The following is a 23,446-nucleotide window of genomic DNA, read 5'->3' as shown; positions in this document are numbered from 1 at the left end:
TATGAGTGGAAGGGGCTGGGGATTTAGCTCAGCGGCACAGTGCCTGCCTGGTAAGCGCAAGGTTGTGGGTTCAATTCCCGGTACCGGAAAAAAACCAGAAAAAAAAAAAAAGTTATGAGTTGAAACGTATAAAATATGCTTAAATGGTCTTGATTTCCCATGTTTCTGGACAGGGAAATTTCTTTTAATAAAATTTGTGAACTATGTAAATGCAATTAAAAACTTTACTTGAAATCAACAGTGTTTTAAACAAATATCCCAACAGAGTTATTAGTTAATAATATTTATTAAGTATTAGTCATTAAATTTGAGCTCCAGACTTTTCATAAGCAGTTTCTGGATTACTATCACTTTACAAAGTGCTGCATTTTTTCCAGGTACATTTTACTGTTTTCAAATTTTTAGCTACTGAGTCCCCACAAATTTGAAGGGATGAACAAATATTTCAAAACACTTTCACTCCACTCTATTGAAATATACACATTAGCTGCTTTAAGTGTGTCACTAAGGTATTTAATGGCACGAGTATTTTAAAGTGTATTATGGACTTTTAAAGCTGTATGTATAATAAACAGTAACATAAAAAAATGGAGCTGACCACAGAGAAAATGACTTTTAATAGCAGGGATGGACTGCAGCCACACACACACAGAAGGATAAGCAAGTTATCCAATGTGAACGCTCACACTCTAGGAATGTGTCTGCTTCCTCATAAAGCTAAAGCCTCAAATGGCTTTTGGTATGAACGTTCTTGCTTTTGTACTTAAGCTCACCAACGACTCTCATTTAGACCACTAGCATTTTTATAAACTCATCAGGCAGCATAAAAGTCAAATGTTAAGAACAACTGCATCGTTTAGCAAGAGAGAGGGTGGGATGCTGCAGCCTATGCGCTCAGATGTGACCAGCGTCAGGGGCCACTCCCACGCCACTGTGGCGAGAAGAGCAGTTAGAATAGCAGAGGCGTGGAGAAGGACAAAGTTGGGTAGACACAGGCATTTTATGGGCACAGTGTGTCATACACTAGGGCAGTGGGATTGAAAGCTAAAGGGTCAGCGAGGGTGCGCGACCCAAGCAGCGCTGCCACAGAGCAAGGGACACCCTGACAGGCTCCGCTGAATCTTGATCCCACAGTACGAAGGTGCAAGTAAAGGTATCGTGTTGTAGCCTGGCTGGTGTTTAATTGTCTGTTCTCCTCTCGGGACACAATAGCACCTGTTGGAAAAATCAAGGCGGTGGTAACAGGATGCTGCCCGCACCACCGGGTGGCCCTGTCCTCTTCTGACGCCTTCGCCAGCAATCCCTCGGGAGGAGGAGTGAGCGCTCATTACAGAATGAGTGCCTCAGGCTGTTTCCTAATTCACAATCGTCCAGGTGAGCTTACAGAATCTCCTCTTCCGTGGGCTGCTGTGGGCGTCTGTAATCGTGAACATACCGTCTCCTGCTTTTCTCAAGTTCCTGTGCGGCGTAACACGCGTGGGCTTGGACAGCGCTTTTCAAGATGTGATGAGAACCATCAATTTGGCGTGAGCGCTCATTTAATTCCATCACATTTGAAGAGTGGGCAATCCAAAAATCAATTCATCCTTCTCACTTTATCTGAGAGATGTTTTATTTTTGTTGAAAAACGGTAATTTTCTTATATATGTTTTGGCAAGGTACTTATTTGGCAAATCAAGCAAGGAGGAAGTCATCCTTTCCACGATGCTGTTCTTTAAAACTTACACACTCCCTGTACAATCTTTCTTTTATTCCTACACCCTTTCTTTTATTATGAAATACATTTATTTCTATGCCTTCATTTCCTGAAAATGCATTTTTTGTTAAAAATATCAGATAAAAGCCAGATTTAAAAACTTACGGGTGTGCTCACATGAGGTGAAAAATATATAGAAAAAGGGTCTTCACTGTACTTTGTAAGACAGATGTGAAAACAATCTTGATGCCTGTTAAGTCAATTAAAGTATGGTCCTACAATGGAGCATGCAGTAACTTACAAAAGAATGAGGTAAATGTATATAAACTCTTATAGAAAGGTATCTATTAATGTATAATAAAATGAAAAAGAGTCACAGCAAAGTAAAAAAGTTATCATTCTATTAGTATAAAACTAATAAACACGATGCACGCACACAACACACACATTTACTTGTAAATGTTTAGAAAGTGTCTGGAAGAGCACATACAAACCATGAACAGTGGCTACCCCTATAAAATAAGGGGTGGGGTAAACAGGAATTTCTTACTTCATAATTCTATATGTAGTTTGATTTTTAAGGGAGCATATATTAAATTTATAATAAAAACATATAAAACTAACAAGCCTTGGATAGAAAGATATTTATTTACTGTGCACACATTTGTTTCTAAAGTAGTTTTCAGAATTTACCCTAATAAAGTTACTACTATTGTTTTATCTTCAAAGTTGGCACTGACATATAAATACTCCTTTTTTTTGTCTCTCTTTTAAAGATCTTGAAACTCAGTAAAAAGAATTCACAAAGAACTACTTTAAATTACCAGCAGAGAAAAGCCTAATACCTATCAACCTTTAATGAGAAAAATGCACATATTTATTTTAAAAATCTACGCAATAGAAAAATGAAAATCCCATGCAATAGAGGGCACTGCCTCTCACGCACTGTGGAGACAGCCTTGACTGGGAACACACAGCGCTTTGGAATTGGCATATTGGAAAGTTTTCCAAATCATATAAAAATAGGTCTAAAAGATAAGTTATCCGAAGAAAGGAATAAAAATCCCTGAGTAGGCCAAAGACAAACAGACAAAATAACCTAAGAAAATAGATGATCTAGGACCAGAGTATATTTTCAGCTACTTGGCATATAAGGACGTGGTGTAGATATTTTTATGCTACAGAGATACACAGATACACTAGAGTGGGAAGTTGTCATATTCATACACTGCCAAACCAATACCTAAAACCAGAAAAGATGAATTTCAAAAGATTAAGTACTTCTATGACAGAAATATGTATTTGGGCTAGAGATTCATTCTTGTGGTCTAACAGTACAGCACCCACCTACAACACGCACTCAGAAAATAGCCGTCGAATGGATGGGCAGATGAACAATTTGTGAATGACAGTCTCTCTTCTCCTCTCCTGTTTTGCTTCAGAAATACGCTATTCCTGAGACACAGGTGCCACACCCTTCTCTACCTGCAAACAGACAATCAGCCCAGAAGCTGTGACACTACGTGGTGTGACTCAAAAAAAACGCAGCGTGCTGGCTTGTGAACCATGAGTAACCTTGACTGTCAGGGGCTGGAAGGGCAGTGAAAACTGAAAAAACATTTTAACACTCAGGAGCGCAAGGAAGAGGAACCTATTCGTGTTAATGCACATGTTACCACAGAATCTATCTCAAGTCTGATGAGGCTGCGGACACATTAACCATACTCCTATGCAGCGGTTAATTTGGAGATTCTACAGACAACTGCGAACTTTTGGGTTCTTAGGGTTGTCTTCTCCCAGCAGAAGCTGTCGGAGTTTGCTGATGAAAACAAAAGCATGTAAAAGTTTCATTAATTGTCCTTTTATTTTCAGACTTCATACCTTAGAAAATGTCCTGAAAGTATTTTTTAATTTTTTTGTGTGTTTCCTTCTCTAAAACTAGTTTATATTTTAAGTGAATCTGTGAACAAAGAAAAATTTGTTTTTAAATTACCCACCAAAAAAAGATCCCCCAGGTTATTACGCACTTGAGCAGTAAACATAGGGAAAATCCTTGAAGACTAATATTTGTTTGCATGAAACTCGGGAACAAATAAAAAAAACAGAAAGAGAAAAGGGGGGCGTATTAAATAATTTAAAATCTTGACCTAAAGCGAAGTTCCCTGTAATTACAAGTTGGTAATTTAAAAAACAGTGGAATAGAGCTATAGCAAACTTGTTCTCTGGACTAAATAATCTGAATTAAATAATCTGAAATAATCTGAATAATGTGAAGTATTTATTCATAGAGGAGAGCATTTATGCTAAAATATAAGATATCTGAAAAGACTATCTGGGCCTTGAGAACTTCCTAAAAGCATCCTCTCTGTGTTCTCAGTTTACAATAGAGAGGGTCACCATGGAAACAGCCCGTTGTCTACACTGGCTTTAATTCACTCCTTTCCCAAATTACACCCCCAACAGGACCAGCATCTTTAAACAGGTCTAAGCATGTAAAAACAGTGTAGAGGTATGGACATAGATAAGCACGAGGTTATTGAGCTCACTTTTAATATATACTTATATACACACACATCCAAAACCCTACACACACACACTTCAGTGACTTGTGATTTTTCCCATTAATTTAGTTTCATTAGTTCCCTTTTGGGTATGGAAATTTCTAGCAATGACAGTATCTGAAGGATGAAGGAATTCTACTGCTTGGGCCACAAATGGGAACAGACGCTTTCAGTGAACTTGTGTGTTCTGAAAAGCAGCCTCACTTCTGGGGGACAGACAGGACGTCGTCACTATTCACATCAAGTCTCACAGACAGGCGGGAGGGTTCAGGGTTCAAAGACAGTCCCAGCCGCGCTCAGGAGGCGCGCCACCCTCAGAGCAATTCTGAGGAGAACTGGTTCTTAATTAAAATATTTTCTTCCAACAACCACGAAGATCAGAGTTATGATACAGGTACTTAGAGTTTATGAAAGTGACCGTTTTTAAAAAGCAGCAATTTGTTTAGGGAAAGGGCGGGATACCATGGTGGGAGTGCACCGTAGCTAGAGCATTGGGGTCGCAGAGGACCACGGAGATGATGGCAGCAGGCTCCTCCCAGGGTGGCTCCGGGGTGAGTCACAGACCTGGGCCATCCCGCAGGCCGGCCGACTCCGCTGAGTCATCTGCGCTCCACTAGTCCATGCCTGTTCGTGACCGCTTTCTCTGTTTTTTACAAAGGCAATAGATGGGAAATACAAATAAACCTAGGGATAAAACATAAAGATGGGTAATTAGGAGAGACATTTAGGTTTAAATCTTTGAAAATTTCCACATTAGTTTATCTGCAAACTCTTTGGAAATGATCATTATCTAGCACTGCACAGGGGAGAGAGAAGATACCTACATAAAATTTCATGCTGTTATAAAACCGCATCCTTTGTTACTTCGCTTTAGCTCCCTTTCCTGTTTAACACCCTCGGCGATACCAGTTTAAATATGGAAGAGCACTTCCTGCCAAGCTATCAAGCCTCAAGCGTAAGCCCCGTGATCTGCAGTCACGCCGTGTGCAGGCTGCACTGTTCACACTCTGCTGCTTTGGGCAGTGTCGCCTCTTACTCAGGAATATGGACTGTGGCGCCACATGTCAGCCTAGTCCCAGTTTTTACGGCTTATGACACCCAGTGAGCCTTAATTTCCTCATGTGTGAAATGCAGATAATAATATCTACTAGAAAAAGTCCCGACTTACGGCAAGAGGGTCACTGTCAGGTACTTTGTAATTCTACCTGCCCTGTCTGGCGTTAGTTGCTACATAGTTTGCAGGCAAGAATCATTTTAGCCAAAAATATCCCATCTGCTATATAGAACCATCACCAAAGCGGCCACTGGCCAAGTGTGGTCCTCGGACCTTGGGACTGCAGCAGACCGGCCTGAGAACTTTCTAGAAATGCAGATTCCCAGACCAGATCCCACACTGAGTCAGGAATGGTGGGTGGGGAGCAGTGATGTGTTTCAACCAGCCCCGTGGTTATTCCAAAGTGTGCTAAGATCTGTCAACTACTGCTTTAAAATATATATTTTAATATGCTTGTATACATAAAATTATACAAAAATTATTGATAAGATTTCTACTGGTCCACGTGCAAGTGTATGCTGGGTGTCTGAACCTGTGGTATATTACAGGTGTCCTTTTCATACAAGATGCCTTTCCCTAGACCAACACAAACACTCAGTGGTATAAGACAGCCTCTTTGATGGTCCGGCTTGAACCCAGAATTGAAAAATTGGAAGTCTAGTTCACTTGAGTTTTTCACTAAGTACCAGCTGCATTAACTTGGTAGTAAGAGTTAGCTAATACCATAATGCTTTGGAATACACACAAATCGAAGTATCCACAGGCTGTTAAGGGTCACACATCTCTAAGGAACATGCTCCTCTGAACTTCTAAATCACAGACTGGGTAGCTGTCTAGAGCATGCATGGGACAGAAGCCATGATCCCTCAATAAACGATCACTACCCTGACATTTACACTCACACTGCCTACGGCCCCAGAGATCCCAATCTCAGATCCATGACGTGTTTCTTACCGATTACAACCGCTATGGCCCCTAGTGCTAATCCCAAAACCAGGATTAGAGGTGCGATGAATAACTTTCCAGCTGGAAAACAAAGGAAAACATGAAGAGCCTCCGAACGAATTTACTGTTGATAGCAATACTTTCAAACGCCACAGCAAATGCTATTTTTTAATAAGTTGGGTTACAATTAAGGCCACATTTCTCTAAGAAACGTACTGAACACAGGTGCACACACGTAAGTTCACGGATCTTCACTAAGGAACAATCGTGAAGTGTGCACAGGTGTCAGGCACCTCATAAACCACTTATTCTGTGTCACTAAACGGTATTCCAAGGTGACTGGCTCGATTTATTCTACCAAGAACAATTGTTTTGGGGCTTTTCTCTTAGGTCTCTTTCATTTTTAGTTTTCAAGATGTTGAAGGATTATGCAAAGACTAGTGCATTTGAGCTGGTAGGGACAAAACCTGGCTGACTCACAAAGTGGACAGCTGTTCATGTTTGCATCTCTGTCTCTGTCTCCGTGCATGAGGCTGTGTTTCTGAAGAACCAGGGGTAAAAAGCCAGCCCACAGAAGCATTTCCCCTTGGGTAATTAAACATGGGTATGTGTGTCTGGGGGCTGCTGGTGCTCATTGCCTTAACTGCTCATTATTCATGATTAATACATGAGAAAAATATACGCAATGATACCAACTGTACAGATACAGTGGGACTCCACTACAAGACTCTGAAGCATGTGTAGTGCTGTTTTTTCTTTCTGGTCTGTCTGGGCCGTGGTCCATGTTGTATGGTGCTGCAGGAGGTTCATGAACGGAATGAGGCTGCATGTAAAACATGCTCCTAGATGCTGCCCATAGGAGAATCAGTGAGACACTATTCCTCTTATCAAGCAGCTTACAGCAGGGCTTCAGAAATTTGAAAGACTAATGACTTCAAATTTTCAAGTTTTAAAAGTATTTTTGTTTTTGCTTTGCTTTTGAGATGGGGATCTTAGTGTATTGCCCAGGTCAGTCTCAAATTCTGGAACTCAAGCAACCCTCCTGCCTCAACTTCCCAGAAGCTGGGATGACAGGTGGCTAGGCTCTCAAGTTTGATGAGACAGACAGACAAAAAGAGTCAGAGAGAGACAGAGAGAGAGAGAGAGAGAGAGAGAGAGAGAGAGAGAGAGAGAGAGAGAGAGAGAAAACTTCTCCTGCTTTGGGATAAAGGCCCTACTAGAATACCCAGAACATAGCAAATGTTCAAAATCCAAGTTCGATTATCACTCCTTCATTCATTCTTAGGGAAGATTCCCATAAGCATGTCAGACACTCACCACAGACTGACCCTCGCACTAATCTCCGTAAGTGAGGTCGCTCTGGGAGGTAGCGATATTTGCATCCAAATATGCTGAGGTTTGATGTGTGGTCTCCAAAAAACCGGAGCTGGCGGTATCTCTCCCCACACCGATAGCAAAAATTAGTGTTACACTGTGAACAGGTCATGTGGTCACACCCTTCCGTTTTCTGGATGTGGATCTGTATTGGAGAAAAGAGAAAAGAAGGCTATGAAAGTTCTTAGAAAGTGAAGTCTGGTGCATTTTATGGAACAGCACTTAACAAGTTTCACCAAAATGAAAGTCTTGGGTGGTTCTCCCAGGCTGTCGATTTGCTTATCATTACAACCTCCAAGACTTGAGTCTTACCTAATATTTTTGTGTGTGCAAAGTACAGTAACATTTCACATAGTCATGGTGTTGGCTCGTGCTGACCGGGATACAAACGAACACCTACCAGGGAAGAGCCATGTGTCCTTCCTGACATACATCTAACTCAGTGGCTAGGAGACAGTGCAGAATACTGGGGAGGTGTACTTTCCTTAAGCTGTAATCAGCATGGTTGACTGATGGGTGACTCGGAATACGGAGAGATGGAGGGTGATTCCTAAGACAGGGGGTCATGTGAAACTTTCATAAATGTCAAGGGGCAGAAATCTCCCTGCTGTAGGACACAGGATAGCGGGTATACATGCATATGCAATACTACCTCATGTCTAACTACAGAATGATTTGAAAATACACAGTTTACAGGATCCTGTCTACAATGCTCTCCCTGCAACCAAGCATCTTTCTCTGCCACAGCCCAGTTGCCCACAACTGAAGCTTCACCCCATGTAACAAGGACTGCGCTCCTGGATGACCTTTCTTAGACCCGAGGTGAGGACACTGTCTCAAGCCCTCGGGTCACATAATAATCCCAGTACTGCTCCTTGAAATAGAACCGTGTGCTCCACAGAGTCCTCGTGGATGTTCTGTACAAACTGGAGTCATCTTGCACTCAAATACATGCACACTGTTAGATGAATGACAGATGTAACACTGACATTATCTCATCAGCAGAAAAGCACTTTGGGGACACGCAAGTTCTCAGGTGAATGGAGTGGGGCCCGCTATGGTCTTTCCATGTTGCTACCAAGTAGGTGCTTAGCACAGGGGGTCGCATCTCTATTTGTTCACAACTATTTCCAATGAGTGCACTTGAATACCATTCCATTACAGTAATAAATGCATACAATGGAGCACACATGTCTTATATATGCATGTGTGTGTATATATAAATATATTATTTTGCTTAGAAATTTTATTTCATACTGTAAGCTTCTACACACGATGTTGCCTAATAACTGTGCAACAGTGAATGCTTCCGTACAACTGTGAACTGTACGATTAACACTAGAGTCAGACCTTCCAGAGTTTGTCTGACTCCTCATGATGCCTGGCCAGAGTTTACAATTTTATATCTCATTTGTAGTTATGCTCTTCTTCGCCTAACACACAGTGTGATTCTGTGAACTCTGGCAGAAACGTAGTCATAACTGCATTTTTAAAAAAGCTGGTCAGTGATTACAGGGATAAAATCACCTGGAAAGAAAGGCTTTCTTGTGAGGAGGGAAATTAAAAGGTTGAGAGAAGAAGAAAATTACTCTGAAACATATGCTTATTACACAGGTTTGGGGAATGTAAATTTTTGAAATTGTTAACTCCAGACCATATGCAGCATTTCAGTTTTATGATTAAGCTGTATTAACATTTTTAAACTTTTATTAGTCCATGTTTGCAGTACGTAACGATTATATTCATTGCAGAGAGCTGGTACATGCACATGACACACCTTACTTCTTTTTACATCCCCTTAAACTCCAATGTAAAGAAACAAGAACTTGAACAGCACTGCGAGACCGTAAAATAACAGCAGACATTACCCAGAGTAGTGGTGAAACCTTCCTTTGAAAAATCCCTGTACACATGGGTCTGTTTGTCTATCATCATCTACCTACCTACTCATCTGAACAGTCTGCAGCGGGTTATAACAATTTGAAAGAAGTAACAAAGAAAGGGCAGCATATTACAGCTAAGTACTTACTGCTCAGATAAACCAAGGAACCAAGAGAGAAAGGCCTGGCAAGCGACTGGAAGGACCTTAGGTATTCTGAACTGTGGAGTGAATTGTGTTTAAAGGTGGGCTTGGGCCTGGTGGCTGAGTAGCTCTTCAAAGGTGAGCTGAACTTGTAAGGAAGCTGAGAGCATGGTCTTGGAATTCAGGAGGCCTTTGTTTTAGGTCTAGCTCCATTAGCTGCTTAAAGCCAAGAGTTAAAATTGATACAGTGTCAACTTGAGAAGTCTAGAAGCTTAACTAAGTAACTCAGCAGTTCTATATCCTGGACTGTAGAGGACAGGCCCTTAAGCTCTAGGATGTTGTGTCAACTTGAGAAGTTTAGAAATTTAAGTGACTCAGCAGGGGGCCAGGGTCCTCAGTCTGTAAGCATCCTCAACTTGTGCAAGAGGAGGGCATGGAGATGGTGTGAGTGCTACACCCATGCTGGGGGGTGGTAGGCTGTTTACAGGATAAGGGAGGGAAAGAGGCTTGCCCTTCTCCCTTTTTGCTCTTGCTGCTTTTGCTGTCTTCTGCAGCCTTGAACTGCTGTCCCTGTGTCATGCCACCCTGCCTTGGAGTCAGCTGATTATGGACTGAAACCTCCACAAACTGTGAGCTAAATAAACCTTTCCTTCCTTAATTTGGGGAATTAGGTATTTTGTCTCAGCAATGAGAGAAAAGTAATCAAGATACCAAGTTGCTTCCCTTCTCCCAAGCAACAATTTTTTTTTTTTTTTTTTTTGGTTTTTCTCCGGTACCGGGAACTGAACTCACGACCTTGCGCTTGCCAGGCAGGCGCTTTTGCTGCTGAGCTAAATCCCCAGCCCCTCCCAAGCAACAATTTCAATGATGCTCCTTTGCACACAGTGTAAAATATAATAGCTTGGAGCTTGGCACATACCGAGTCAGATTACTATAAAGTCAGTTCCAATCTTCCCTTCCCCCTTCCCCACTTACAAATGTGAGGAAAGAAGCCCCTGGATAATGGAGCTGCAAGCCCCTTCCTTTTTGGGTGATCCTCTTTCTCCCTTTTTTGGCTGGTGTTGGACCAGGCAGCACCTCCCAGATAGGTCTGAGCTAGCTTGTAGCCAAGGAACCCGCGCCTCTGCTGCAGGCTTACCAAGGAATCATGACGTGGGCTGTTACGACTGTGTCTAGTTGTTCCCTCAAAGCCTCTTGTGCTCGTAGATGGGGCTTTTCAGAGCTGGCAAGATCTAGGATGTGTGATATTTGGATTAAGATTGTGGTGCTAAAGCAGTCCACTGATTGGAATTAGCATAGTTCTGCGTGTAGGTGGCACCACCCGAAAGGTGTGTAGCCTGGATGTGATAAAAAGGCAAAGAGGAGGTTTGGATCTCCTGCCTTCTGCCCACCAGACCATGTAATGGGCCTCCTCTGTGATGCTCCTGTGCCCTGCTGCCCTGCCTAGGAGCCAGCTGACTGTGGACAGAACTCTCTACTGTGAGCTGAAATAAACCTTCCCTCCTTTAACTTGTGGGTATTGGGTAGTTTGTCCCAGCAATGAAAAAAGTAACTAAGACATGGGCAATAAAAGCAAAATTTACATTGCTCATTACCTTTTCCTTTTACAGTCATATGGATTTTTTTTTCGTTTACATGATGGTCTAGTGGCAGGGAATCCTGTTTCATGGGGGTGTAGATTATTACATTTAAGGGGCTTTCTTTAAAGAAAAGAATGTAAATCACAAATAAAAATGACACACCAGGGCCTAAGAAGGGGCCCATGCAGCTGAGGGCCTCTGAAACTTAACCCCTTCGCCTGCCTGCCGAATCAGCCCCTACTTCCGCTCCTCTAGCGCTGCTCATCACGTTACCCAGCACGTTAGCAGCATGGATGGTATCGAGGAGAAACAGAGGCCAAAGCCCTGTCGGGAGACGGCACATTTGCAGAAGCACTGAGCATCAAAACACTCTACCACTGAGAATACACTGCATTTGATCTTAGGATGCAAACAGCGTCCCTTACTGAACTCCCTGATGATGCAGCAGCAGTGTATGTGATTTACAAGGGGAAGAGGACTAATGTTTGTGTAGAGCCCTCCGCACGCTCGATACCGCACACAGATCAGCACTCTTAAGCCTTGTAACTGCACCAGGGGATTGGCCTTTTTAAATGCTTAAAAATCTTTTAATGTAACACACGTAGATATTAGTAACAAAAATGTAAGAAAGCACTCTTCTACAAAAAATTTGCATAATAAAACAACTAGAGAATAACAATAGCTCATACACCGTGCACCATTAACAGAATGGCCAAAATGTTACCACAGACACACAGAAGGGAAGCGCAAGGCAGAACAGACTGGCATTCTCACAGCCAGAGCTCGGCTTAGCAGCGTGCCTGAGCTGCGACCCCAGAAAGTGGAGGATGAATGCTGAACTCTGTTTATTATGCTAAGAGCGTCTCACGATGGAGTTAAAGGCAGAGCCAGAGGCCAAGCCTGTTCTGGGTGAACCAAGGCCCGATGTCTACTCCAGTCAGCCGGACAGCGGCAGTGAGCACTTCTACCCACTTCTGCCGCTCTGCTCTGGGACAATCCACCTTCTCCCTTCCGCCATCAAAACTTCTTCTGACAGGAAGATCACGCCTCTAAAATTTGTGACTGATGCGACAGCACATTTGCCTTAAAATTTCGCATACAATTTTAACTGTCATTTTATGTCAGACTGTAATGTTGCTTCATTTCATTCTAAAATCTTTATGTGGTCTATTGATTATTTCATTTAACTACTGAAGGCTCCAGTTAAGTCTTCTCTTATTAATATAAAATTTGGCACACAGCTGGCAGCTGAAGCACTATTGATCAAGTAACATTTCTGTAGAGGAACTGAAAAACTGTAAGCTCTGAAAATGCGCTATAGCAATCTTGAATATGACAGGGTCAAATGGTTCTAAGGATTAATCTGAATATTTTATACTCATAACAGCATGGGAATTATATTATAATTTACCAACCTCTAGTGCACATGCTTCCTTTATTACCTTTAGTACATTGTTAATATCTCGTGGTTACATACAAGTACTTTATTTCTTGACACAGAGAAATAAACTGGCAATGCAATTTGATGTTCACGGGAGACGTGACTTCTCACATTTGCTCCGCAAGTTCCAATTCTGAACTCCTAACACTTAGGGGAGAATAAGAGTCATACACTAAATGAATCCAAGTATATCTTTAAACTTGAACAATGGCATCTATTTGTTTTTAACACACAGAGCCTTAAAACACAGGTTAAAGTTATATTTACCTAAAGCCCATCCCCTGCCCCTCAAAGCTGTTTTTTTATTTTCTGTTATTGCTTAAAAACATTCATCAGTTCAGCTCTGCCAAAAAATTAATCTCTCCCAAGCAGCTATATTTAACATTAAAATTCTATTTAGATGGGGACAGACTAGGGCAGGCTAGGTACCAACCCATTAAACTAAGTGTATGATTCATAAAGTGCAAATGTCATTTGCTTTGTTATCATTTACAGAGTTTTTCTTCATTTACAATCAAAAGGTTGGCTATCTGAGGAATCACATACTTAGGCACCAAATGTTGCTGATACTTCTCTATACTAAAAGCATGAGAGGAGATGTGAATATGCCACACATTTCCTTAGTCACAGTCTGATCCTAAGCCCCTACTGTAATGGTCAGAAACGACACAAAGGAGCACATCTGTGCCCACAATATTCTTCACAGGACAGATCAAGACCTGGAATAAGGGACTGATTGTTACATGTAAACAAAAGATGAAAAAACAGTGCAATCTTTCCTCAAGTGTTTCATGTTGAGTTTAATAAAATGCTCATGCTGTGTACAATAACAGAAATAGAACTCGGCTTTTCAATTCATATAGGATGCTCTTAGTCAAAACAGTAACAATAAATGAACTGCTAACTATTCAGCCTATTTTATAATTAAGTCAAAACACACCTGTCCGTAAGTGTTTCTCTGTTTTCACCAGGAAATAAAGACTCATAGTTTAAATAGGAAATAGGAACTAAATGAACTGTTACATGTTATCCTGAACAAATACTTTACTATTGGTAAAATACCAAACTCTTGTTGAAAAATACTTTTATGTACGTATTTCCCTCAATGGCTTTTGATATTTGAAAGCATTAATTAGAAGAAACACTTCTGAGGAAATTTAAGGGAATCCCACAAATTATGCTCAGTTCTTTACTCAGATTACTGCTTGCAGACGCTCTGTGTTTCAGGAATTTTAAAAAATACAGATAAAGCCTTTAAAGATCTGATAAAATATTATAAGCTAGCATTCTTGTCCAAGTACAGAGTAAAATGTGAGGGCAAAAGTAAAACCTGTCCAGAAATGCTGATTCCTCCAGTACCTTCCTGAGGGGACATCTTAGTCATTTTGTTAGAAGACTGTAAAATTCAACAAGGGACAGTGTATCTTCAGACAAAAAAAAAAGAAACAGCCTAACAAATCCACTGCCCCCACAAAAAGAGAAAACCAGAAAGCATTCCATATGGTTTAGAATAGAAAGTCAGTCTCCAGAACATCTTTGAAAGAGTAACAATAGATTTTGGATCAACTAATGAAATTCCTGAGGAACTATTTATTTCACAACATGATAAAAACATGGGTATTTCTATGCTCACTAAGAAAGACAAATGAGAATTTTCAGGAAAAACAGAATAAAAGGCACACACATTCCATAAAAGAACATGGCATGAATGAGAATTCAAGTTCTTGAATTCTGGAAGTTGTAATATCAGAGGAAAAGAAATGTAACCCTCGTTTCACAATATGTTTTTGATTATGTAAATGCCCAACTGCTTTTTAAATATTAGTCACCTTTAAGGAAAAAAAACCCAAAGCATTAACAATGTCATTAGATTAGAATACAAATGTTATTAAATTTTCTAATATAGAAATAAACCAGTAATTTATAGGAAATAGAGCCAAAGAGAATGCAGGAATATGTCCATGAGCCCACACACTGCTTACAACTGTTAGGCAATCAAGAGACGTTTATTATTCAAAGAATAAAAATCGTAAGTACTAAAAGCGCAGGAAGAAAGAAAGGGGATAAAGAAGTGAAATGAATCCCCGACTGCCACACTAGGGAGCCAGAGACCGCATCAAGGACCAGGTGAAAAGGCAGCTATTCAGAGACAGATACCAGACACAGAAACCCAAAGACACTGGCAGCGGCCGCTCTGCTGCGGAACACTATCTGGGGCAAGATAAAGAAGACGTTTATTTCAAAATCGTTCAGCATCTCCTACAATGATGTAGGAGCCCGACATGCACAGCTTTGTTTCCAACGTTTTCACTTGTTGTGGAGAGTTTCATGGATGTTTCAAGTTAATTTGTATGATTCATTTCTGGTGAAACAACGTCTGTGGAGCAGAGGATGGACGACCCTCCAGTTCCTAGCCCCCAGGGGAGAGCTGCACTGTAAAGGAGTGCCTAGTTTCCTTCCTTCTTCTTTCCTATATTCCCTCAGGTCCCCAGGTGCTCAGGGACTTCAAGCCAAGTACTCCCCACCTCACACCCATCCTCATGGCTTCTCGCGGAGTTGTCGTCTCCACCCTGGTAAATATGTCCTCCGATCCCACAGGGTCCTTGGGTGGATGCTTGCCCTCACCCTTCCATTTTCACCAAACTTCCTAGGAGAATACACCGTCATTGTTCTTACATCTCAGTCCTTCCCCAGCCGACTGCAATCCCAGGTTCATAAACGCCCAGGTGTCTTCCATTCACTCAAGAATAGTTATTTGCTCGTGGACAAAATCTTACACGGCTCTTGCCCTTCGTGAGTTTGTGGCCTAAGTGCAGACAGACACCCATCGACTGCACAAGTAAACACACGCTCACAAGCAGCCCAACGCCACCAAGCAAAGCAGAAGGCAGGAAAGTGCACTCAGCAGAGGAGCCTCTTTGGTACCAGCGTCAGCAGAGGCTCCCCGGGCAGTGGCGGTGGAGCTGCGAAGTTAGGAGGAGCAGCCATCCAGCAGTGAAAGGGCGTCAGAAGCAGGGAGAGTGTGCTGGGCACAGCATCTCCAGAACACTGTGTCTGTGAAATCGAGACGCACTGTGAATAGTCCTGTTGCCACGTTTCGCACTCTGTCTTTTGCATTTCTTCTTTTACTTTACAGATTTTTTTTATTAGCCCATGTGCACAGTAAGTAACGTTTCCACTCCTTGTGGGGCGCTGGTCATGTGCAGAACACAGCCACCTCCTCCTTTTATCCCCCTCCATCTCCTGGTCCTGTCACCTTTGAGAAAGATCTCTCTCCTTCCTGTTATTTATATGGCCTTGTTTTTTTTTTTTGGTTACCGGGACTCAAACTCACGATCTCATGCCTGCCAGGCAGGTGCTGTGCCACTGAGCTATACATCCGGCCCTGCTTCTGGTTATTTATCTTTTATTCTGCTCTTATTTATAATTTAGGTTTCTTATAAGAGAAACCATGGCATATTTAAGCTTGAGTGTCTGATTTACTTCACTTAATCATCACTCTATATTTTAAAACTAAAAGTCTGTATTCCTCTGCTCAAATCCCCTACCTGCCATGTACAAAATTTACAAGGGCCCAGGTATTGTGCATCTTTTCATTATTTTATTAAAGCGCTGTGTACAGGTCCGGACACAAAGCATACGCCCAGGCACCATACTTACTAAAAGAAATGAGCATTATCCACGAACCAGTACTGTCCAATCCAATGCACATGTCTTTAATTTCTATCATACTGCATCTTTCAGTGTTATTTCACCAGTCCCTGTCTCCTTCCTGACCTTGGTATTTTTTTCCAGGTTCCCCTCTGATCTCTCTTAGGTTCGCAGTGCTTCACCCGCCCCTTAATCCCACCCAGGCCCCGGCACATGCACGTGCCCTTTGGGTGATTGGTTTCCTCCAGCAGGTGTCATTTCTGTATCTCCACTGTCACCTAGCTCCTGGGCTTCAGATACGCCTATGTGCTTTAAAGTCACTCCAAAGCCACGTAAGCAAAGTCAAAGTCACCACCACTCCACTGTCCTCTACCCTAACAATGAAGTAAATCTAGCTCTGTCTGCATTGTTTGCCTCAGTTTATGATTTATGAGATCTGTGTTCATCCAATTAAATATCCGCTGCTTCTCCTCTCACTTCCCACACCCGGCTCATCACTGAGGCTGGGTGGTTCTCGCTTCATGATGTCTGTCTGGTCCCTTTCTCCATCCCTCTGACCGGCATCCTAGCTTTCACTATTATATTTTTTTCTACATTATTTACAACTCCTTTCTTGAAATCAACAGCAATCAATCTAGAACATAAGGCTGACACTACAGCTCCTGTTTAGAACTGTTCAGTGGCCCCAGAGTCCACGGGGAAAACCTGTTTCTTAACGTTGCGTGCAAAGGTCAAGCTGTTGTTTGCGTCTCCAGCTCTTTCACCACTTCCGTGAACCTTCAGCTCAAGGAACCACAAACTGCCGGGGCTCCACTAGATGCCTCACACTTCCTGGCTGTGCGCCTCTGCACCTTTCACTCAATACTCCCTCTCCTGGACACCCTTCCTCCTCCCAGAAACCCTCCCACAGTCCTCAGCAACGTTCCCAAATTCCCAAACAGGTGTCCTTTCACCCAGAACCTCTAACAAGACCCTGCGAAACATAAACAGGAATGGAAAAAATGGAAATGCATTTATTCAACAATGAGGTATGTAGTGCTACACGCTCAGCAGCAGCTCTTTTAGAGTAACTCCGAACAAAGTCAATTAAAATCTCTGCTCTGATGTCTGTAAAATACATCCCTTATTTTAAATATGGCACAATGGGTAGTTGATATGGTACAGACTTCATCTTGTCTCCACATTGTGACTGACGTGGGGGACAATGGTCTGACATCACAAATGAGGTAGCCAAGAAGAGCCTGATGGAGAAAGCAAGAATTACTCGAAACGGTAGGAAGTGAGATTGCTGGCCATGGAGGCGGCTACGAAACAACACAGTAGAGGCTCCGAGACGGGCCCAGGCCTTTGCTTGATGCACAGCCAGGAGCGCAATGAGGCTGCCGCAGGGTGAAGGAAGGAGACGAGGCTAGCAGACACACAGGGTGGAGGTGGGGTCGGGGATGTGACAGGTGACCAGGCTGTTGTAAGGACTGGCTTGGTTCTGCTGAAGCTGGAGCCACAGAGCTCTGAGCGGGCCACGGTGTGATCTGTACGCTGAGCAGCCTCACTTTGGCCGCTGGGTTCAGACCTTGTGAGGGGAAGGAAACCAGTCAGGAGTCTTTGGAAAAATTCTGCAAAGACAAAGATGATGATGTCTCGCACTGGATTCCTGGGAGAGGCAGTGCTGAGACGAGGTTAGAATCGGACTAGAATCCAGTGGTACAGTCTAGGAAACCTAACTACTGATGGGAGGCAGGCTACAAGACAAGGAACGTCTAGGAGCACGCCAAGTTCCCGGCCCAAGAGACGGAAGGTTAGGGTTGTCACTGATTCAGAGAGGGGCCACAAGAAGTTATTTTGGGGAAAAGAGTTTTTATGGCACTGGAGAAGTCTCCAAGAGCCGAGTGGAGATGCTGAGCAGGTATCTGGACCTGGGTCTTGTTTCACAGGTCCCGAGCCTTTATGATCTGCCAGCTGAGTGCTGCCTCTAGCAAAATGTGCGCCCTGCCTTGACTTGCGGGAGGGAACTGAAGGCCTGGCCCGTGCACAGCACGCTCCCTGCCGCTGCGCCACACCCCCGCCTGTGTTGAATTCTAAGTCGAATTTGCTATAGAAAGAAAAAGCAGCTCTTACGAACTTCTTGAAGTGAAGATTCACGACTTTTTAGATCCTTTAGCAACACTGGCCCCAACATTATCCACATAGAAATTAGGACTCTAGCTTTTTACTCAAATGTGTCCCTGGCTAGGTGGCCCATGGGACTTCACCCCTCCCAGAAACCCTCGTCAGGTGTGAGATACTGTGACCGGGTGCTGGTCTGAGTTCATTTTCTCAGGGGATGTGTGGCTGTCACAAAGGTGCTGAAGCTGGCATTACGGATGACACGTGATGTCTGGGATCTCTACAGCATGGCATGGGGCTCTTCCCAGAATGCTTCCACAGGCACTGGACATTTACATAGTGCAAACCTGTTTAAAACATCTAAACTCAGAACCTAACTCCATTTTCCAGCCAAACACAAAATGATGTCTGTATGGCTTTCCACGCAATGAATCGTTTAGTTATATGACTAATGTGTAAATGGAGGACGGAATGACTGTGTTTAGAATCTAACTCCATTTTACACATAAGCCGAAGGCATATCTGCATGGTTTTAATGAACATTGAATTTTCTTGCATTATAACTACACACAGACATACATGCTGGTAAGTATTTACATGCATACACACATACATACATAGTATACATAAACATTTGTCTTCTTTTTAAAATCTTAAATATGAAGGATGGATACTGATAGTATTTTAAATATAAAGGACAGATACTGATAATATGTGAAATGCAGTTCAAGGCTTCTTAAATCCAAACATGTACAAATCTGACTGCTTCACTATTCCTTTTGATGTCACAGTACCTAATTATTTACATGGTGAATATTTATCATTACATTAAAATATCATTTATTTCTATTTCATTATGAGTAGGAAAATGAATTTATTTTTAAAAATAAAATGTAGCATGTATTCACATTATATACATAATTCCATGATAGTACACAAGCATTAATTTTTTGTCATAGAAATAGGTAAGGCATTGTATGCAACACAGTTTATATCCTAGGAAGTATTTGCCATCATGCAACCAGGCTCTTCTCCCACCTAAGGCTTAGACTTTTTCATACCAGGAAAACAGAGGCAGCGATAAAAACAGCTCCAAATTTCATGATTTCATGCAATACGGATAAGTAAGAGCGGTAGGGAAAGGTATTGTATTTCCTGAATGGGCACTGCTTGGAAGGAGCCACCAGTCTCCGGATGTGTTTCTGTAGTAGTAAATTAAGTACTGAACAACTGTACAACAGCTATGAGACACAGCAGTAATACCCCCAACATTTCCCTCCACTAACCACAGGCTGCACAGCTACGCTTCAGATACGCCGCTACAGAACAGCGTTTGTGTTAATCTTTTATGAGGAGAGAACAACTGATCACACTCACTGAATCAGGACATTCCTGTCCGCAGTATACACATTACAGGATTTAAGAGGATAAAATATCTGCAGGGAGCTATCATGACAAGTATCTTTAATTGCAAATTCACAATAAATTATGGATGAGCAGGATTTATTTCCTTTGCCTACCTTTTGTTTCCTTAACTCCTTGAAACTGTTTATACAGCTTGAAATTGTAGTAATTACCCCTGTCTTACAACTTTCTTTTGAGAATTAGGTGAGACAAGTGCAATGTACATACTTCTGAGACTGTCACCTTACTGTGTAACATATCAAACTTTTATCTAAAGATAATGACTGCAATCAGGATGGCACACTGGAAATCAGCCTCTTAGAATCACACCTCAGGATTATATGGGCCGAATATGTAGAAACAGCTACAATGAGGACGGATCTGTGGTAAATGTCACTGCATGTTAGACAGCTCTACTGGGATTATTATTGTGGGAACACCACTAACAAAAGAGCACTGGACCTAGGCATTTTCTTTTAATAAAACAAAGATGGCATCACTGAGCAACATTTCCAGCCCTGGCATTTCTTTTAAAAACAGAAAAGCGACTGCTCTGTCACTAAAATAAGAACCGCACTGGCACTAGGGTAAAACACATGACTTCATTACCCATTAATTCAGAAATCACATGTCTAAACTAACCCAAGAAAATGTATAAATTCCCAGTTAACTGCCTTTCCTCAATAGCTTGTGAAACGTCTGAAATAGAAACATGTGTTTATTGATGTAAGAGCAAGTCAGGGCAGTCAGCAGTGGTAATCTAGTCAGCTACTATCTACATTTCTATCATATTACATAAATGTTTAAGTAGATATTTCTATAATCTGACATTTAAGGAAGATAATTTGGAGGACAGTGTCTGACGAATTCCATTTTAACTTCCAAAATTTAACAAAAAACAAGCCACTTTGAGAAATACTAACCCCAACTTTGCTTTAGTTAGCTCTGTTTCCTGAGCAACACTTAACCTTTACCCAAGGAAGAAAACCAAAAACCTAAAAGACAGAAACAAAACAAAACAAAAGCCCAAACCAGCCAAGTTCCTGAAGGTTGTACGAGCAGAGTTGTTTTTCTGTACGCTATGCAGCTCCAGAAAGCCGTGATGTCACAGTCTTCCTGTTTCCTAGTTAGATTCTGTGATTTTTAATCATGAACTATTTCAAACATTTAAAAAGGTATAGATAGCAATATAACAGACTCACCATGCACATTAATTAATGTTAACATACTGCAATGTTCACTGCAGAAATACTTTTGAAGTCAAAAAGCTTCATGTGCATAGGTAGTGTTTCTTAATTTTAACTTATTGCATGGTTTACACTCACTCACCTCAATGCATCAGATCAAAGAGCCTGAAACTTCCACCTGTATCACAGAAGTTCATACATTAAGAAATACCGTATACTCAGAAGTCTGAGGTATGGCCTTTACAATCTGAGCCATCACAAAGGGAAAACATGACAGGGCTACACTTCAAAATCTGGTCAATTACAGTATCAGTAACACTACCATTCTTGGGTTATATTAAAGCTTTTAAGGAACAACTAGAAGATTAGCTCATTAATCATTAATTTATTCTTATAAAGTTCTCACCTGCATTTTTGAAATATTCCTAACTTTAGCTGTAATGATGTTTATTAGAATATTAGATAATAATAGGGATTTCGAATTTTAAAATCTAAAATGTAGTCCTTTTGAAGCACATAGCAGGGGTTATTGTGACTACCTGAAACACATTTATTAATAAATTAAAACACATATTTTATTTACAAGTTTCTTAAAAAGTTGTTAAAATGATGTATGGTAGTCATTTTCTGAAAAAAAGGAAACAATGAATTATTACTTTGTTTCTTGCCTTTAATTGGTGGTATATTACTATATCTGCCGAAGAACCATAAGGAATGTTCTTTACTTGATTAGGTTTTTCAAACTTTGAAACGAAAACACAAAATTTTAAAAGGTACTATTTGCTTTTAAAACAGTAAGGCTGATAAATTACATACTATCTGTTTTTTAATTATCATTTTTTTAAAAAAACTATTATTGGATTCTCAACACTGTGTTAAAAAGTAAACATGCACTACCAACTAACAACTTTACTAACAATTTTAAACTAAAGTTTATGTATGTGTGAAACTGCCTTCAATGGTTCTGATTTACTGGTTTTATACTGTATACGTTCATATCTGTTATTTTTAAGTGTGCAGTTCATTTTTCATTTTAACTTGGCAAGCCTTTCTTAACTCAGATTTTAGTATCTCAGTTAACCACTGTCTCAAAAAGAATTTTTGCCAGGAAGCTGAACAGACTTTCATATTTCCAATAAAAATTTAAGTTTCTATTTGCTTTAAATTTAATTTTAAAATACTTAGGAAGAATTTACTTACCATGGACTAGATTTAGTTTGTGATAACTAAGTTCAAAAAGGCACTTTAAAATTAGTATGTGCTTTCTGTAGGGTTAAGAATTTTATATGAAGCAGAAAACTTTTTAAAGATAAAACTGATGTCTCATAACTCACAGAAGAAAACTGCATTCACAGGCAATGACATATAAATAAAAATAGTCAAGAAAATTGGTCTTAATATGATGTTATTAAATTTTCTTAGAAATGTTTTATAAATAAATGATTTCTAGAAATGTTTGTATATATTTATTCTAGTACAAAAATATCACACTTATGAATTAAGTATCTTGGTGGTAAATGAGAGGAAGAAATCTTAATACTCATCCTTGTTACCTGCCAAAGTTACAAACAGTAGCTTTGATATCTTAGCACAAGTTAAATTTTGTCTATTGCCATGCCATGTATTAAATTGGTACTTGAGAAACACAAGTAAAAACTCATTACGGAAAAAGTAATATTTACATGTAAAGAAGAGAAAAAAGTTTATGTTATTTATATTCCAAATAAAAATAATGAATTAGTAGGCTATCAAACCTAGCTTGAATTTTCAAATTCTACGAAGACATAATCACTTGAAACTTACCAGTGCAAGTACAGAATTTTCTTGAAAAATTAGGGTAAAGATTAGAGGGTTTAGAAAAGAGGCTACTTTTTATAATTTAACATTTTCTCAGGAAGAAATTGTTAGCAGCAGAATTATTTATTAAACATAATGGAGTTAGATGTTTTCCTTTGAAAAAAAAATACTGGTTTATTGTCCAACAGGTAACACACACCAAAAATTTTGGGTAGATTAAAAGTGTAAAATATTTTGGACTCAAATAGTTAAAAGAAAAGAAGAAAGCAGACATTTCTAATCAAACTCGTAGATGATAATAACTTTTGAAACTTAAAAGCAAAATATGAAAGATAAGTACATATATAAAAAAATATGTGTGATGTTTGTGTTTGTGTCCAAAAGGGCATATTTTGGTCAGATAAAAGAATTTTTTTCAATGCTAGCCAATTAAGTAAAAAAAAGAAAAACATAAACCAAAAAACCCTCATTAACTGTACAGAAAGAAAGAAATAAGAGAGAGGGAAGATATGTGGAGAAAATATGCCATAAAAAGAACTTCATATAGTTTGATAATAAAAAGCACCCCAACCTAGAAAAGAGAAGGGAAAGAAGGAGAAAGTTTGTATATATGTATATGCAGGATAGTTA

At 40.6% G+C, this 23,446-nt stretch overlaps 1 protein-coding gene across 1 annotated transcript in view; it reads right to left on the bottom strand.

The window, feature by feature from the left end:
• Positions 1–267: 267 nt before the first annotated feature.
• Positions 268–23,446, bottom strand: part of Rnf217 (ring finger protein 217) — a gene marked incomplete at its 5' end in the record, with an annotated part of 108,025 nt that continues 84,846 nt past the window's right edge. Inside the window, 3 exon segments of the mRNA XM_013516659.1 lie at positions 268–4,941; positions 6,266–6,337; positions 7,574–7,775. Coding sequence (XP_013372113.1) covers positions 4,871–4,941; positions 6,266–6,337; positions 7,574–7,775 — 345 coding nt within the window.

The sequence above is a fragment of the Chinchilla lanigera genome, unplaced genomic scaffold (genome assembly GCF_000276665.1).
Source record: "Chinchilla lanigera isolate Chin_1 unplaced genomic scaffold, ChiLan1.0 scaffold00035, whole genome shotgun sequence".
Classification (NCBI taxonomy): Eukaryota; Metazoa; Chordata; class Mammalia; order Rodentia; family Chinchillidae; genus Chinchilla; species Chinchilla lanigera.
This window is presented reverse-complemented; position numbering and strand designations above follow the sequence as displayed.